Source organism: Olea europaea, unplaced genomic scaffold (genome assembly GCF_002742605.1).
Source record: "Olea europaea var. sylvestris unplaced genomic scaffold, O_europaea_v1 scaffold399, whole genome shotgun sequence".
NCBI lineage: Eukaryota > Viridiplantae > Streptophyta > Magnoliopsida > Lamiales > Oleaceae > Olea > Olea europaea.
Genome location: NW_019259490.1, coordinates 309,363 through 326,943, shown reverse-complemented (window position 1 = coordinate 326,943; position 17,581 = coordinate 309,363). Strand labels below are relative to the sequence as shown.

The 17,581-nt window shown below is 35.2% G+C and overlaps 2 protein-coding genes across 2 annotated transcripts in view; one reads left to right on the top strand and one right to left on the bottom strand.

Moving 5' to 3' along the window:
- LOC111387330 (anamorsin homolog) overlaps positions 1–3,344 on the top strand; it is a 12,265-nt gene extending 8,921 nt beyond the window's left edge. Inside the window, exons 5-8 of the mRNA XM_023011884.1 lie at positions 1,117–1,276; positions 1,371–1,504; positions 2,462–2,536; positions 3,050–3,344. Coding sequence (XP_022867652.1) covers positions 1,117–1,276; positions 1,371–1,504; positions 2,462–2,536; positions 3,050–3,088 — 408 coding nt within the window. The 3' untranslated portion in view covers positions 3,089–3,344. The remainder of the gene's footprint in view (positions 1–1,116; positions 1,277–1,370; positions 1,505–2,461; positions 2,537–3,049) is intronic.
- Positions 3,345–11,297: 7,953 nt separating this feature from the next.
- LOC111387365 (alpha-glucosidase 2-like) lies at positions 11,298–17,110 on the bottom strand. The gene is made up of 17 exons (XM_023011922.1): positions 16,841–17,110; positions 16,646–16,714; positions 16,425–16,523; positions 16,224–16,341; positions 15,686–15,765; positions 15,338–15,433; positions 15,088–15,256; positions 14,767–14,909; positions 14,615–14,701; positions 14,265–14,450; positions 13,441–13,608; positions 12,519–12,639; positions 12,349–12,418; positions 12,054–12,144; positions 11,830–11,950; positions 11,507–11,700; positions 11,298–11,390 (listed from the first exon to the last, which is right to left on the bottom strand). Exons 1-17 carry the CDS (start codon positions 17,081–17,083, stop codon positions 11,322–11,324), a joined length of 2,124 nt encoding a protein of 707 aa, XP_022867690.1. The 5' UTR covers positions 17,084–17,110; the 3' UTR covers positions 11,298–11,321.
- Positions 17,111–17,581: the final 471 nt, after the last annotated feature.

Genomic DNA, 17,581 nt, shown 5'->3' with positions numbered 1-17,581 from the left:
CTCTGGGTTTTTTTTTTTTTTTTTTTTTGTAAAATCCAGTGTCCTGAACTGGTTTATCTGACCAAGTCGGGTATCACACCCATTTGTCTAAGTGCTTAGTTTTCAAGTATCTTGTCCTCTAATTGATTATATTTATTATCACTTTATTTTTCAGTAACACTTAATTTGATAATTATTTTATTAAGCGATTGTTGTGATGAATTTGATTAAGAGGTTCAATGATGAAAAGTATTGGATTTGTTAGCTCATTAATAAATGTTTATTATTTTTATCACGTTTTATTAATATTTGGACTACATTTTGGTACATATTATACGTTAAATGAAATTTTAATCTCCAGAGATGCCCCTGATTGAGGGAAATTGAGCTCAAATCAGTATAATTCTCGATGCACCCACCATTCATTAGTAGTGACCTTACATGTAACCATACTTCATTGTCAGCAGCTGCTGGACCTTCTTTTCGCACTATTATGGATATGAAAATAATGGTCAAAATTAGATTCAATTGTCAACTCCCCCCATCAGAAAGAGAACAACATCTGATTAGCCTTTTATAATACTAGCCCCATTCCTTTAATGGATTTCCAAAATGCTGGACTGGAAGAAACTCCTTTATCATCTGCATAAGGGCTCCTGAGGCCCCTACGCTAGTAGTATGTTTTATATCATTTTCGTCAGAACTGTGGTTAAATCAATGACTCACAAGTTGAATTTGCCTGATGGCTCAAACCTGTTGTGGGGTTAATGCCTGAGCTTGGTAATTATGCTCCATTGCCTTAGTGGATTCTGATTTATCATCCTCCTTTTTGAAATAATTGCTTCCAGTTTTCCATGTTAATTTTTATTATGAGAGTTGAGGAATCCACTGCAGTCACTGACGGACTAAAGTATGCTGGAACCAACGTTTTTTATCTACAAGCTATGTACACTATTTTTATATTTATATGTTGAATTGTTTAGACGCTTTTAGTTCCTATGTTAAATTTCACATTTTTGTTGTGTCCTTGATTGCAAGGAACTTGTGTAATTTTATTTGTCACCAAGATATTGATGTGGCTGTCAAATATATGTTTGTTATTAAGAAAATTCCTTAATTTAATTATCTTTTCCACAGATTATAGGCAGGAAACCTTCGTGGAAGATTGGTTCATCCTTCTCAATTAAGAAAACCTCACAGTCTCTACCTAAAGTGCAAATCGATGATGATATGGATCTGATTGATGAGGATAGTCTCCTAACTGAAGAGGATCTGAAGAAACCCCAGCCACTACCTGGTCAGTCATAATCAACCACTTCTCTGTTTTTGATTTCTGCAATGTTTTATTTTAGCTCCTATCATGCTAGTTGCACGGTTTGCTTCTGGAATAGGTGATTGTGAAGTTGGAAGCACAAGGAAAGCCTGCAAAAATTGCACTTGTGGACGTGCTGAAGCAGAGGAGAAAGTGCAGAAGCTTGGACTTACCATGGATCAGCTAGATAATCCTCAATCTGCTTGTGGAAATGTATGTTTAATTTGATAATTTTGCTTCTCTGTCTGTTACTGTTTACTACAACATGCCACAGCATTTGGAAGTGGACCGTTTATGGGCAATTTTATGACAATTCTAATTTTGGATTTCTTAGATCCTCTCCTAAAGTTTTTGCTATTGGACAATGGCTATTTCTGTCTTGAAAATGCTGGATTGGGCTACTGGTGTGATGTCTTCTCCTCACTTTCTATGGCCTTCAATTGACCTTAGGAGGGAGTTGAGTTAATGTGTTGTTCCGTAAAAGGTCTGATGTGGTGGTGTATTGCCACCTAGAATATTCACTGTGGGGCTAGACCCATCTCCTCATTGTAGATGTAGGTTAAGTTGGTCTTTTATTTGTCAGCCAACTGCACACTTCAAATGAAAAGGGGAGCTATTGTTATCTGGGTGTGCGGAGAACTGTACTAGCATTGATACTTGAGGGGACGTGGCTTTTCTGCAATTGCATATTACATATGTTGAATGTTAGATAGCTGGAAGAGTTACAGTTCTTTGTTCACATACGTTGATTTATGCTTGGCTTGTGTTACAAAATAAAGCCGAAAGGAAGATATATGATATATATGGGAAATTCTTTTGATAAATCAACTTTAGAGTATCATTATCAAATTCATGATAAATGATATAAATCTTCTAACTTCTCTGGTTATTACTTTCTACAGAGTTTGAACTTGATCATTGTCAATCCGTGCCTGATTATTGTATTGCTTTTGGCAATTTACTGTTATGCTACAACTTGTAATATGAATAGGTAGCGAAATGGAGATTTTGGTTTCCACGAGTTTCTCTTATCCAATTTGTGCGGAGATGCCATGAGTTCTAATTTGTTGATATGTGATCACAAGGCTTTATGCAGTTTTAGAGTTTGTAGATGGAGCTTTAGTTTTATTTTCCTACTCCTTATCTGATGCGTGCATTTTGTTTGCGCAGTGTGGTCTAGGTGATGCTTTCCGTTGCAGTACATGTCCTTACAAGGGTCTTCCAGCATTTAAATTAGGCGAGAAGGTACCTATCAAGCATTAACTCTACCTACTTCATCCCTTCTATTTCCTTGTACTGTTTGCAGACCCAATTTTTCTCTTTGCTTCCAAAAAACATTTGACAAAGCCAGAATCTTGCAATTTCAAATTCGTCCTTTCATAAATGTAAAATGTTTTCTTTACTTTCTCTAAAGGCTTTATTTTCAGGGCCTGTGTTTGGCCCGGGGTGGCTGTCTATGGACTAATAATGATGCTCTTGTTCTGCTGCAGATTGGAAGAGTGAATTTCCACTAGTGATATTGAGTTGATGCTGATAAAACAAAAGAGCACATGTAGGGTTGACACGGTTTACCTAGATTTTGTGGCTTGTGAGTAGTGGTTATGTCACCCCTATAGTTGAGCTTCATTTCATTCGGCTGGTTTACCAACTTTATCTTATTGAATCCTATAGTTATGTGTTCATATGCGGCCTGTTAATTTTGTGATTCTCTTTTATATGGTGCAAAGCATATGCTGAACGCTAATTTTTGTTTGGCAGGTAACTTTGTCTGGGAACTTCCTTGCAGCTGACATTTGATTGGCAAGAAGTTGAACCTGGAAGTCGTAGTTGTGGTTTGTTCTTTGAAGAAGCTATGCTGACGGTGTAGGTGTTTTGGGTCGTTTGATGTCGATGTCTTTATGAAGGAAAATCAAATAAGTTGTTTCGAATTTTTACCTTGGATGGAGAGTAAATGAATGACAAACAGAAAAGTAACTTGTATGCTGGATATGATAATCATTGCTACTGAATTATTATTATTTTTTGATCTATTGATGCGTGATCCTGTTTTAAAGAGTAAAATCTTGATGGTATCTTCACTATCTTGGGTGCCAGCCCTGTTTTTGGTATGTGAAGTCGAAATGTATGTTCAAAATTTTTTGTCGTGTTGTGAACGCTACATGCAAATTAATTGGAGTATCGCAATGCTGATGAAGGATTTCAAACTTCTGGCATGATTCTCAGGCAGTTTATATGTTCACTAGGAATTTTACACCTAAAGACTGCTCTCGATATTTGGATCATGTTCATGAATTGTTTATAAACTTTCAAGTCATTACGAGTGTCGGAGTACCACAACACAAGCTTGTTGGTTAGTCTTGTGACGATTATAACATCATGGGACGTAGTCAAATTTCGACAGAATTCTCTTTTCATTTCATGAAGAAATAACATTATTACAAATTAGAGTGAAATATGGGTCAGGTAAGACCACCAAGAATAACACTAGACTTGGCATGCCACCTGTTATATTTCTCCCATTTTTCGTTTGATGGAACTAAATCGCCTTTCTTCTTTGGCATAAATTGTAATTCTTTAACGCCACTTACATTACATTTGATCTACGCTACCATAATCCCAAACATCAATGTAATGTTTTCCAAGTAAAAAATATTGCTCTCATCCCAGGTCTAGTCTCCGATGTACAACAATGTGTTGAACTATTTCAACAAGTCTGCGTGTGAGATATCCAGCATTGGATGTTCGTACAGCAGTAAGAGTATGGATTGAGAAATAATGTACTCTTTGATTTAATTTATTTCCAAGAAAAGTATATAGTTTTAATATGAAGTGTTCAAGTTAGGAATCTTGATCCACGAAAGTGGTATGTCTCAATGGGAGATTGAATAATTTTTTTAACTATAATTATACAAACATGTTTTTCTACTCGACTCTTACCATTGCTATGTACCATTATGGTTTTGAATTAGTTGGTTCTAGTTCGATTCGGTACGATACTTTTTGTACTTAAAATTTGTAAGTGTAAATTTTCTTGTTTTATTATTTTCAGCCGATAAGTGTAATTATTTTTTGAGTAATGCTACTTGTACATAATAATTTACTGATTGATGTACAAAAAGAGAAAAAAAAAAAAGTTTGAAAGAGAGAGGAAGAGAAAAAAAGATAGATTAATTTAATTGTTTATATAAAAAAATATTTAGAACTAAGTTAATATTTGCTTAGCTGAGAACATAAGTGCTATCAAGAATAATCATAAATGGATAAATTTTAACTGGAACAGAGCCCAATTTTCTCTTTACGAGCCACGATACATGTACCCTGGAAACCCCCCCTGTACAAGTAGACTGCACATGTAACTTGTTAGGAATATGTATCAAATCAAGAGGATATATATTAGGAATGTACAGTATTACTGAATAGAAATTTGTTAAAAAATATTAAACATATTGTTTTATAGATATATAGATCAATTTAGGGGTGTTATATGGATCAAGTCAAGTCGCTCGACTTGCCTACCATTGGGTTCGACTGGACCCACCATACGAGCTCACTTGTTTCAACGAAGTATAGCTTGACTTGTCCTTTGGTAGGGATCTGAGTCGAATTGAGCTACCGATTTTATTTTATTTTATTTTATTTTTTTAATCAAATTTACTTTTCCATTCACTTATGGTGAGCTGGTTGCATCGATGAATTCGCAAGTCGACAACTCTCACATAAACTTCACTACTAAGCCCTTGTTTGAGCCCTATTTTGGGGAAAAGAATGAATTTTTGAATAGTGTATTGATGAGAAATGAGTGGTTAAAAAATAAGAAATTTTTTTGAATTTGCATATAATATTATTTTATCGAAGAATGTGTAGTTGAAATGATGTCAAAATACTGTTGAAAATGCATTTTTTTCAAAAAATGAGGCTCAACTCAAACAAGGGCATAATTTGCATGTGATTCGAGTCGAGTTGAGCCGGCGATCAACTCACTCCACCTTAGACCTCTCAATCAATTAATTTGTTACACCGTTCTAAATGGAGAATCATTTCACGTGATGGGCCCAACATTTATCAATATTTTCATCTCAACACATGTGCTTTAGCCTTTGCTTGTCATCTTTTAAAAATTTAAGTTATTTGCTATAGTATTATTCTCCACCGTACATTCACACAATAAAATATTTTACACAAACCAATAAAATTTTCTTACTTTTTAATTACATATTCTCCAAAAAATATAACTCATTATTCCCAAATAAATTCTATTAAACAGGCCTCAACAATAGTGTAATAAATTGTTACGCACATACTTCTGGAGCAAAACCAGACCTCCAAACTCTTCAAAATCCCTAAAAATCAAGGGAGAAATATGGGTTTGAAGGTAGAATAAAGCTACTTTTATAATATTTATGCATAGCTTGGTTGACAACAAGTGTGTTGAAAAAATTATGACTATTGACTTTAAAAATAGTTTTTCAAATAAGGAAAATGCCACTTCGCCCGAAAATGTTTCACCCGGGGTGGCCGACCCTCACAAAGTGCGCGGGTCCCACTTGAATTAAATAATGGCCGACCCCTGAGTTATATATGTTTGGTCTTCCCCTATGGAAATAGTCCATAGTTGAGGTGGAGCAATTGAGTGTTCACATTCCCAATACCTCGAGCAAGGTAGAGAGTGATACAAAAAAAATTAGCATGACATAGAGATAGAAGGCGATGAAGAAATTATTGAGGACAATCCTATCGACCAAAACCTTTAATCGACTACCAATTAGCTAGGATAGAGAGAGAAGACCAAATAGGGAACCCAAAGATTGCCTGATTATATCATAGCCTACACTAGTTATCAAGAAGTAGTTGATAAGGAGTTAAACACCTATGATGAGTGAAAAAAAGTGAAGAATGACTAGGTGCCATGAGAGAAGAGATGGGTTCTCTTACCAAGAATCAAACATGGGATTTAGTTCCTTGACCAAAGGACAAATCTATAGCAGGATACAAATAGGTTTATAAGATTAAGGAGGAAACCACTGAGAGTGAACTCATGGGATATAAGGTTAGATTAGTAGCCGATGGGTACACACAGAAGGAAGGGGTATATCATAATGAGATCTTTACATCCATTGTTAGGTATACTATTATTAGTTTCATGCTTGCTTACTATGACCGCGAACTTGAACAACTTGATGTCAAACTATTTTTTTGCATGGTGACCGTGATGAAATGATATTCGTGAATCAATCCCAAGGTTTTGAAAGTGAAGCTACACTTGATCATGTGTGTTTTATAAAGAATTTTCTTTATGGGTTAACACAATTTCTACATCAGTGGTATAAAAGTTTGATACTTATGTGTTGTCAATTGCTTTAAGAGGAGTGAGTTTGACAATTGCTTGTACTACATCATAGCGCTAATAAATAGTGTGTGTATTTGTTACGCTATATGGACGACGTGTTAGCAATTGACCTAATATGAAAGCGATAAACAAGATTAAAATGGAGTTAGGGAAAAAATTTAACACGAAAGACTTAGTACATGTTAGGAGAATCCTTGATATAGAGATCAATAGGGTTAGATCTAATTCTTGCTTGTATGTGCATCAAACACCTTATGTGCTTAATGTTTTGAAGAAATTTAGCATGAACCTGTTTCCGTACTTCTTGGAAACCATTTTATTTTGCCAAAAGAACAATCACCTACTAATAATGAAGAAAAATACTTAATGAGTAATATTCCTTATTCTAATATCATTGGCTCTGTTATGTACTTTATGATTTGCACTAGACCTAATTTGGATTTCACTGTGAATGTGTTAAGTAAGTACTTGTCTAATTCTAGTTCCAAACATTAGGAGGCATTAAAGTGGTTGCTTAGGTACTTGAAGAGTATTTTTGATGTGATTTTAGTTTATAAATTTGCTAACCAGGGTGTGAAACTTAAAGGTTTTATAAATGCTAATTATAATGGTGATAGAGATAATAGGAAATCTATTTCTTTTTATATGTTTACATTGTGTAAGTTGAAAGTCTCAACTCCAACATATTGTTGTTCTATCTACTACTGAATTTGACTATATTGCTGCCGCAAAAGCTATTAAAGAAGTTCTATGGTTTAGAAATTTGCTTAATGAATTAGGTGTTTTTAGTGATAATATGATTTTATACTCTAATAGTCAATCTGCTATTTATTTTTGTAAAAATCCTTTGTTTCATGAACGCACTAAAAACATAGATGTTAAGCTACATTTTATTAGAGATGTAGTATCTCAAGAGTTGATAAAACTTGAGAAAGTGCATGTAAATTATAACCTTGCAGATATGGGCATAATGTACTCCTCTTGATAAAGTTTAGAAGTTGTCTTACACTTCTAAACATCAGTAAAGGTATGTGATGTTTCAATTTTTTTTTGAAATCACGTTGCGCGACTACTAAACTATTTTCCCCCTTTTTTGGCAGGTAGGTGGAGGTTTGTCAAGTATTTTGATATAAAAAAAAATCCGAGGCTATGATGTTTTGTTGAATTGGATTAAAATTACAAGCTTTGTTAAAAGCTTATTATACTTGAACCACAATTGGCAAACCAATTATTGGAGATGAGCTAATACTCTCCTGTACCCAAATAATTACAGTGAAAATTACAGATGCTAATAGATTTTAAAGTCCCATTTCATAAATCAAATGGCATGTTTAGTATATCACAAATCAGAACTTTTTTAATTAATTAGTTAATATATATAAAAAATAATTAAACATTACTTCTCTCTCTCTATTCTTACCACTCAACCATTGCCTCAACAATCGGAGGAAGAAATTAGACTGTTAGCGCCAGAGTAAAGTCAATACAAGAAGCGTCGTCATCACCCATCTCCAATCCAATGACATCGGCTCCTCCCTCTTATCTCCTCTCCTGTATCTGCATTAGATCTCTTCATGCATCTGTGATGGCGATTTTGTGGTGGCGGTTGTGGTGGTGAACTTGGCGGTTTGGGTGGATGTGAATTTGCAATGGTGGTAGAGGCGCTTCACGCAGTACATGGGGGTGGCGATTGTTGGCGATGGTGGATTTGGCGGTGGAAGTGAGTTTTGTGGTAGTGGTTGCTGGCGATGATCCTTGCAGCGATTTGTGATGGTTGCGATGCTATGGTGGCAGAGGAGCCTCACATAGTGAATGGGAGTGGCGGCTGTTGGCCATGGTGGTGGATCCTGTGGTGGAGTTGGTAGCAGTTGTTGGTGGATGCTTGTAGTGAATGTGAGTTTTGTTGGATCGAAGGTGGACAAATGGCGTTGTTGGATTTGGAGGTTGCGGTGATTTTATTGATATAGATAGTAGTGGTGGTGATGTCGACGGTGGTGGCGGTGGGCAATGTCATTGGCGGTGGTTAGGTGTTTTGGCGTGATGGGATGGGGTGTGACAATTTTATTGGTTGATTCAAAGTTGTAACCAATAAATTGATTAATTTATGGTCAATGTGGTGGTGGTGCTGTTGAAGGCAGCATTGAAGCAGTGGTCGTAAGTGTTGGTAGTGATCACAAATTATTTAGTTGATTGTGGCTAGTAAATTGGTTAATTTGTGACAACAAAAAAATATATATAACCAATGAAAAAGATAAATTGTGATAAAAAAATAATGTGTGACCTAAAAAATCAATAATTTGTGACTGTCTAATGAGTTGTCACATATAATATTTGTGATTTATGATATATAAATTTTTTTATTTTTGACCCAAAAAACAATATATGACTTATAAAATTTTTGATTTGTGATTGAAAAATAAGTCGTGACTAAAATTTATTCTGTGACTAATTAATTTTTTGATTTGTGACTGATGAATAAATTGTGACCTACCAAATTTTTGAATTGTAATAGTAAAATAATTTGTGGCATAAAATTTCTCATTTGTAACCAAAAAATAATAAATGACTAATTAAATTGTCAATTTGTGACCAAATTATATAGATATGTGACCTAAATATATTTATTTAATAAATAAATAAATTAAAATCATAAATAAATTTTAATAAAAATCTGATTTGTGAAGTTTGAAACTCTTTTTTTTTTTAAATTTTGAAATATGCCATATTTAATCTCTTATGAAATTTTCTCATGGGAGATTAAGTATGGTAGATTTCAAAATTAAGAAAATACGTTTCGAAAATCGAAAATCAGATTTCTATTAAAACTTATTTATGATTTAATTATTTAATTAATTAATTTAATATATTTAGGTCACAGTTATCTAATTAATTGGTTACGATTAATTTTTCGATTACAACTTAATCAATTGTGAGTCAAAGTCACAATTTTTAGGTCACATATCTAATTGTAAGTCACAATTGAGAGTCATAGGCATAGTCACAATTTTTAGCACCACTACCACCACTGCCACATCAGTCAGCAAAACCCACCCCAAATCGCATCCACCAATTTCCTTAAATTGCCACTGCAAACGCCACAGCTAACACCACCAACGTCACCCATTTCCACAACCACCGCATTCACCACCACAACCGAGTCAAGCAATTTACTAGTAACAGACACTATTGATCCACTCGATCGACGTTGCCGTCACCAACACCATGCCGCCATAGCCTGCAACGCATCCAACTACCAAGAAAAAAAAAAATCAACACAACGATCTACACCGCTATAGCCATGATTTGCGCCATCATCGCCACGATTTACGCCCTCAACCCCACGATCTGCAAGCCTCCGACGATGCTCACACACTACCACAGCCACCCCGACTGCCAGATCAGACACCATTGCAACACCTCAAACAACCCACCGCAACACTTCAAACAAACCATAGCCATCCCTTTAAATCATCACAGCCACCACCGCCACACCCCCACCACACAACTCACAGTAGATCTGCTGCAGAAATAAGAGAGAAGAGGAGAGAAAGAGTCGTCGGCGTTGTTGGAGTAGAGAGTGGTGAGGGTGACATTGCTTCAATTGGCTTCACTCCGACGCCGACGATTCACTTTTTATGTCCCCCTATCGATAGTAGGCGGTTGAGAGGTGAGATGAGAGAGAAATATAGAGAGAGAGTGAGACGAGAGAGAAAGTAGAGAGAGAGAGAGAGAATTTTGGGAATTAATTAGGGTTTGTGTGTAATGTAGTATATATATTTAGTAAAAAATATTTATTTTAAAAAATATTAATTAAAATAAAATCTCCGATTTTTGAAATATTAAACTACTCATCTTATTTTAAAATTGTGAATTTTTAAAGTATAGAATTGAGTAATTTCCACGTATTATATAGAGGGTGTTTGGGAGACATTTTTACGTGAAAATGTATTTTTGAATAGTAAATTGATAGGAAATGTGTGGTTGAAAAATAAAGAAAAGTTTTTGATTACGTGTAATATTATTTTAATGAAGAATGTTCAGTTAAAAAGAAAACAAAGAAAAATACATTTTAAAAAAAATGGGTACCAAACGAGGCCATAATTCACTTAGCCTTTGTGAATTATCATTACAATACAGACGTTTTCTTCTATGACCCCCTCCTTTTTTTGAGAGATAGGGTCTGCCCTCTGTGATTTTGGTCTTTCGACCACCGGCTGCCACCTCCATTTCTCTGTGACTGGCCCTTGCTCGCCAGAGTTTATCTCTGACCATCATCTTGATCCCCGGCTGCCCTTGTTTCGTTCCTCCGTTCGCCCATGTTTGCTGTCCAATTGATAGCCTCTCTGCCTCCACTTCACAACCTTGTTTTGGGTCATTCCTTCATGGTTGTGATCCAAGTTTCTTTGGGATAGTCTGGTGTTGGAGTTGCCTTGTGGTTTGGGTATTGATCTGAGCCTTGTACAATCCACTTTTGCTTGCCAATTCCATTTCAAGGGGGGGTTTTAATTCTTGCTTTCAATTTCAGTGCTCTTATTGTTATATAATCAATTGATATTGCCTTAACAATATAGACACAAATGGAAGGAAGAGTTAACAATCAAGAAGAGTGGGAGTCCGCTCCACAATTCTTATAATTTTTTATTCCAATTCACTGCCTTCGAAACCAACCTTTCTGCACTTTCTTCAAGCTGCACCACCTAGTGTGGGAAATTTGATTTGCACAATCTCCCCATCAATACCCCATGCATCAAGCTATTTGACAAACCGAAAAATATTACAACAATTAGATTCAACAGAAGGAAGATTTTACACTTTTGGTCAAGCAAAATCTTCACTGAAAAATAATGTACTTTGAAATAAATACATACCACAGAACCAGTTTGAATCAGTAAATTCACATTTAAACGGCGCTTTGGTCTCTCCCAAGACCCTTCAGTTTTCGAAACTTTTATGGTTACCGAGGAAGTCTGAGTTTCAGCAACATATGTTGTCAACAAGTATCCTCCATTAAGGTAATCATATCCATCACCAGCATCTTCATAGAGGAAACCTTCAGCTTTACCTGTGATTAAAGAGAAACAATTCAATTCATTTAATTAAACCAACTGCATAAACAAAAATATTATTCGTTTGCAACCTTCAGCAAAAGTAATGATACGTGCCAGCAAAATATATGAAACGGAAAAGTTACCACCTTCATCCAAAGCCACCAGCAGAGTTAAATCATCTTCACGTTTAGCTTCATCAACATTTTGACGAGGAGGAGCCAAAGGAATGATGGATCCTCCTTTTAGGTACAGGGTTGGCAAATCCTTGTACAACCAGAAGTAGGAAAAAGTTAAAAAGGCACAAATTATTGATAAAAGAAAATTCAAAATAAAATAAAAGGTCATATAATAGGTTATTTAGAAGTACCTGATGATAATCATCAAAATCAAAACTAGTCCATATTCCTTCAGGCAACTTGCGCAGCAGTTGAAGCTTTGACACAGTATCATCTCTGGTGCTGTGTAATCGAATACAGTACAACAAAAAAACTTAGAAGAATAATACTTCCTATTTTAGCACCTATAGATGAAATGAAAAATAATTAACAGAAAAATAAGAGGGAAATTTTAACTCGTAAAAGAGAGCATATTTGATTGCAATACACGTATTAATTCCAAATATGGAGTCAACTGTTGTTTTTAAGCTCAAAAGAGGTGAGAACCTGGCATATACAAGAACTGGTCCCAACAAGAATGAATTATCTTGTTTTCTTAACCCCATATCTTTGGTATCTGCAAAAGAATCTTAACATTAATAACAAACAAATACAGGCGAATGCACTCTAATGCAAATGTCAGGAAGTCCAGTTAATAGACCCTCATAGGAACTCACCAGCAAAAAAGGTCGGAGTTGCCACTGGGATACCTTGTTTATGTGCCAAGTAAAACAGATTATATATGTGAGGTAAAAGCCTATATCGCCTCTTCAATGCCAATCGACAAACTTCTTCACACTGAGAGAGATAAGAGACACACTTGAGGAAATGAAGAGTAGCAAGCAGTAATCTTAAAGTAAATGCATTGATAGCAATGTCACGAGTAGTAAAATTAGGATGTATCAACAGAAATTTAGTTGAAATACCATAATATTATTTCTGTACCAGTACAAGAAGATAGCTCTGATTAAACATGGAGAATAGAAGTATAATGCAAAGATATAACGTTTCAGGTAAAACAATTAAACTATCTACATAGATTTTTCAACTTCAAACAATTAAAAAATTCAGGTAAAAGATGAGATGGAAGTGGAACTCAGAGTTGAAGGCCCTAAAATGACTGTATATCACCAATCATCATTTAATTTCGTAAGATACATTTTACATGCAAGTCATCGCCTTGTAAAAGAATTTATGCTTTTAAAAAGGGTTCAACTAGCTATAACATCTGAATTTTTTATTAAAATATTTTTAATAAATTTTGATAAAAGTTGGTGAAATATTTGGTTGAAAAGTTGTGGTCTTATGAATGTGTGGTTAAAATTAACTGTTGACTTTAATTTGAAATTTTAACATGATTTTAATCTCCACCGACCAGGGGCTAAATGAACTATGCCCTTACGTATACTATATCATTGTAAAGAGGCTTATTGAAAATGCTGATGCTATGCGAACATAACGCACGAGTTTTGCTTAGTTAATACACTGTATAAACCTTACAGCATGAGTCAGCTTATCCTAACTACGTGAAGTTCTTGTAAAAATCATTTAACAAAAAGCTTACATATGAACTTCACTAATTTTTGAACAAAGACCAACCTCTTCTCCGAAGGACCAAGGCTCACGATTTTTGCTAGATTTATCAGAATGCCCACGACAAAAAGGAAACATAGCACCCACACCCATCCACCTTGCAAACAGCTTTGGTGTTGCATTCCCAATAAATCCCCCAATATCTGGCCCTGAAAATGGCTGTCCACTAAGTCCCTGGACACAAGCTCATTAATGTGATCAACTATAGGGAGAGGAAAAAATTAAAAGTGGCAGCATTTTTTTAATTCAATGAAAAATTAAATAAGGCAGACTCTCCCAAGTATCTGTGCCGGTAAAAGTTGAAAAATAAAATAGAAATATCATTATATCACAAGAAGAAAGGATAAGTGCGGGAGTCACTTTTTATCTCCCTCTTCCATTAAAGTAATACTTGAATAAAAGCATATATTTTTTGAGAAAAGATTCTTAACACAAGCACATAAATTCATTCTCACACGTGCATGCATACACACGAGAATTAGCATATGCTTTCAAGTCCCTCATGAGGCTTATCATTTGCAGAAACATGCTTCCAAATCCCTCCTTGTGGGCTTGAAGCATGAAAATTTGACTTCGATATATAAAAAAAGAAACAAATCTAACATACTGTGCCCATGAGGGATATCCTACGTTCTCCCTCCGGGGAACTCCTCCGATAATTTGGTCTCCTTCGCCCATTGACAGCACAGGTATTTCTCAATGACTGATAGCATACAAGTACCGTAGGGGGAACAGTTTTTGAGTCTTGAACAGGGACACATTGAAAACACAAAACAATGTTGTCTCCTCTATGGTTTCCAGAGACATATTTCGCAATATCTTCCACTTACCAGATTAAGAACCATAGGGATACTCATTTGAAGATGCTTCCAAGTAGACTTATTATCTCCTGTCCACGTAGCAGCATACCTTTGGCTTCCCACGAACCCAGCTCGAGTAAGGACAAATGGACGTTTTTTTTCATTAGCTAGTTTCATGCCTTCATATGTTGATCTTGCCATCAGCATTCCATAAACCTGAAATAAGCAACTTATATTATACATGATGTGACAGAAAATCATTAATTAGTGGATTATATTTCATTTTCTACTACTGCGCAAACTAAAAAGCTTCAGCTACTCGTGTCAATTTCAAGAGTAAAGTTTAAGTACTTAAAGAAGAGTCCAGGGCCAAGCAGTACATTGTGATAGTGTGAATGGTTCTGTTTGCCTCCATATTCTGGATCTCCCCTATGAATATTGCTCTCGGGCATTGTCTCCGTTTCAGTCTGCAACAAAATATGTTATGCAAAACCAGGAAAGAGATGTACTTCTAACAAAGTTTGAACTTCACCTTGAAAATAGCCGGTTCATTCATATCATTTCCTAAACCATCCACACCATTAGTAACAAAGTCCTTGACAAGACTAGCCCACCATGAACGAGCTTCTGATTTTGTGAAGTCGGGAAATACACAACGTTCAGACCACGCCTCACCTAATGATGGAAGCAGATAAAATTAATATTAAAAGACTAAATTTCAAGTAATCAAAACGTTTTCTGCCCACACGTTCTCGCTTTTTTCCAGTTTTCTTCTTGCTTATTATTATTATTATTATTATTATTTTTTTTTTTTCTGCAAGATGGTGAGGAGGGATGAAGGTATTATAAGTACCTTCAAACGGCTCCCCGCTAGAAGTTTGAGTCCAGATATCTCTTTCAGAACCAGTGTCGTAGACGAAATAGCCCTTTACACATTTGATCCTTGGGTCAAGCATCCAGTTTGCTTTGAAACCATTTTGATGAAGATAGTCTGCAAGAGACTTCGGATCCGAGAACCGGTCCTAAGATAGATATAAACAACAAAAGTATGTTTTATAATTCATCTCTAGAACAAACCAACTTTTTAAGTAGATGGAACATGCCTTATTGAATGTGAAACATCGAAAATCATCCATGTACTCTGTGTCCATCCATATGACGTCACAAGGTATTTTTTTTTCACGAAATTTCGTTGGAATCTGCATTGGGCAAGTGAAAAATGAGCTTAATGTTAAACGTAAACATGCTTGAAGAAACTAGCTGAAATTTAACAATAGTAATAACAATATGAGCTTCCCATAACAAAATTCCAAGTTCAAATTGTTCGTGTGACACAAGAAAGTTCATAGCATTTAAAGAGGACCACAAGTTTAAGACAAAGGAGAAAGAAGTAGAAGAAGGTGTATGTGCAATTGTGCAAATAAGAAATCTGAACACTATATATTGTCAACCTTACGAAGCTCATCAGGATCATCGCTCCGATTAGATTGATGATAGCCCAATGACCATTTGGGTGGCATAAAAACAGTACCTGGTAGCAAAATTCCTCAATCAAATAAAAGCAGCAGGGAAGGTACGTAGACAGATCAAAACAATAATAGTGTGTGACGAAAGACAAATTTGATTGTGGAACTCGTATTGACACATTAGACTTTTTCTATAACTCAAATTATATGGAAAGTAAAAAATGCAACATTATTTTATATTTTTCCCTGCAACTCAACTTGTGGGTAGTTGAAAGGGTAAGATTACAAGTAAAGTATAGCACTAGCAAAAGCGTAGTCTTGGTTTAAAACTATGTAACAACACATAAAAGTCGGAATTTATGAATTTCAGTTACAAAGGAAGCAGAAAAGGCAACATTATGAATGCAAATATACTCCTAGTGAGCTGTAAGATTATGCTCTATACAGTCCCAAATGCCCCTAAGTAGAGGCGTAAAAACTATTTAGAATGACAGGAAAATGAAAAATGTGTGATAGTAATTACCAACAGCCCGGGAGAAAGACATGAGAACATCTGTTGGTGAATCAAATGGACCAAATGTGATCAAAGGATATGATATCGGAGCTACGATCTTTATATTTGATTCCTTACTCAAGTTAATCTGCTCAAGCAACAACATGACTTTTAAAAAGCTATTTTGACAAATAATTAATCTCACAAAATAACCAAGAAATTCACGAGTACCTCACATTGTCTCGTAGTATCTGCAAGAACCCCTAATGCTTTTCCATCACGGAGAACTGCTAGTACCCAAGGATGGGATTGATACAAGGAAGTTGTCCCCTAACCATAGCCGTACGCATTAGTATTCCAAGTAAAAATCTGTTTATAGTAAAGGTAGAACGTACTTGAAGAACAGTATACAACTATACTTAGTGACTTAAAAGCTGGATCAAGTAGCTTACTGTCTTTCCGGTTCGCTCCAGCCGCCCACTAACTTCTCCAGTTCCATAAAAAGAGGTGCCAGACGGCAACTAAAACAAAGAAAAGTTTGATCCAGTATATTAAGATATCTAATTTATAAAAAACTATGGAATCAAAATGTTTTAACAACATCCAAGTATGTAAAATTCTGAAAGCGCGATGATAAATAATATTACCTCAATATTGACTGTTCGTTTTTCCTTAACACATTCAAATGTAGGAGTGTAGGTTGGGTTTAGATCACTGTTCGTAATTGGTGTATCTCTGTCTTTTGGATTTTTGAAAGAAATGCTCGGTAATGCATTATTTCTATCATTTACTGAACAATCAAAACGAAAAACTCCTTTCTCAAGAATTGGAACAGGTATCATTTCACCCGATTGCACATTGGAGCTTGTAGTCCCTTCATTATTTGCCATCTTAGATACTACTAATGTTTCACCAATCAATCTCTTTGTCACTGTATATATATTACACAAGATGTTCCAAGCTTGGGATGACAGAAACATATGTTCCAAACTTGGGATGACAGAAACATATGTTCCATACTTGGGAGGACAGCAACATATGTTCCAAACTAGAGAGGAAAGCAAAGTATATTCCAATATTTTGCACGATAAATATTTAAGTTCTTGTGCCGTAAAATTTTAAATACTTGGAAGCATACAAATCTTTTTTGGAATATGGAAAAGTAAGCAATGATGTCGAACCCGTAAAGATTGTATTGAAAGCCTAATTTAATCTAATTAATTATAACTCTAGTCTAGTTTAAAATATTAGAGTTGGTTTTTGAAATAACTAAAGAAAAAGGCAATAAGCAAATGAAATCAACATAACTAATTAGAACGAGGATTCAAGTGATTGAAATTACCAAGGTTTCATATTTCACGACAATCTACTTACACAATGAGCTAATT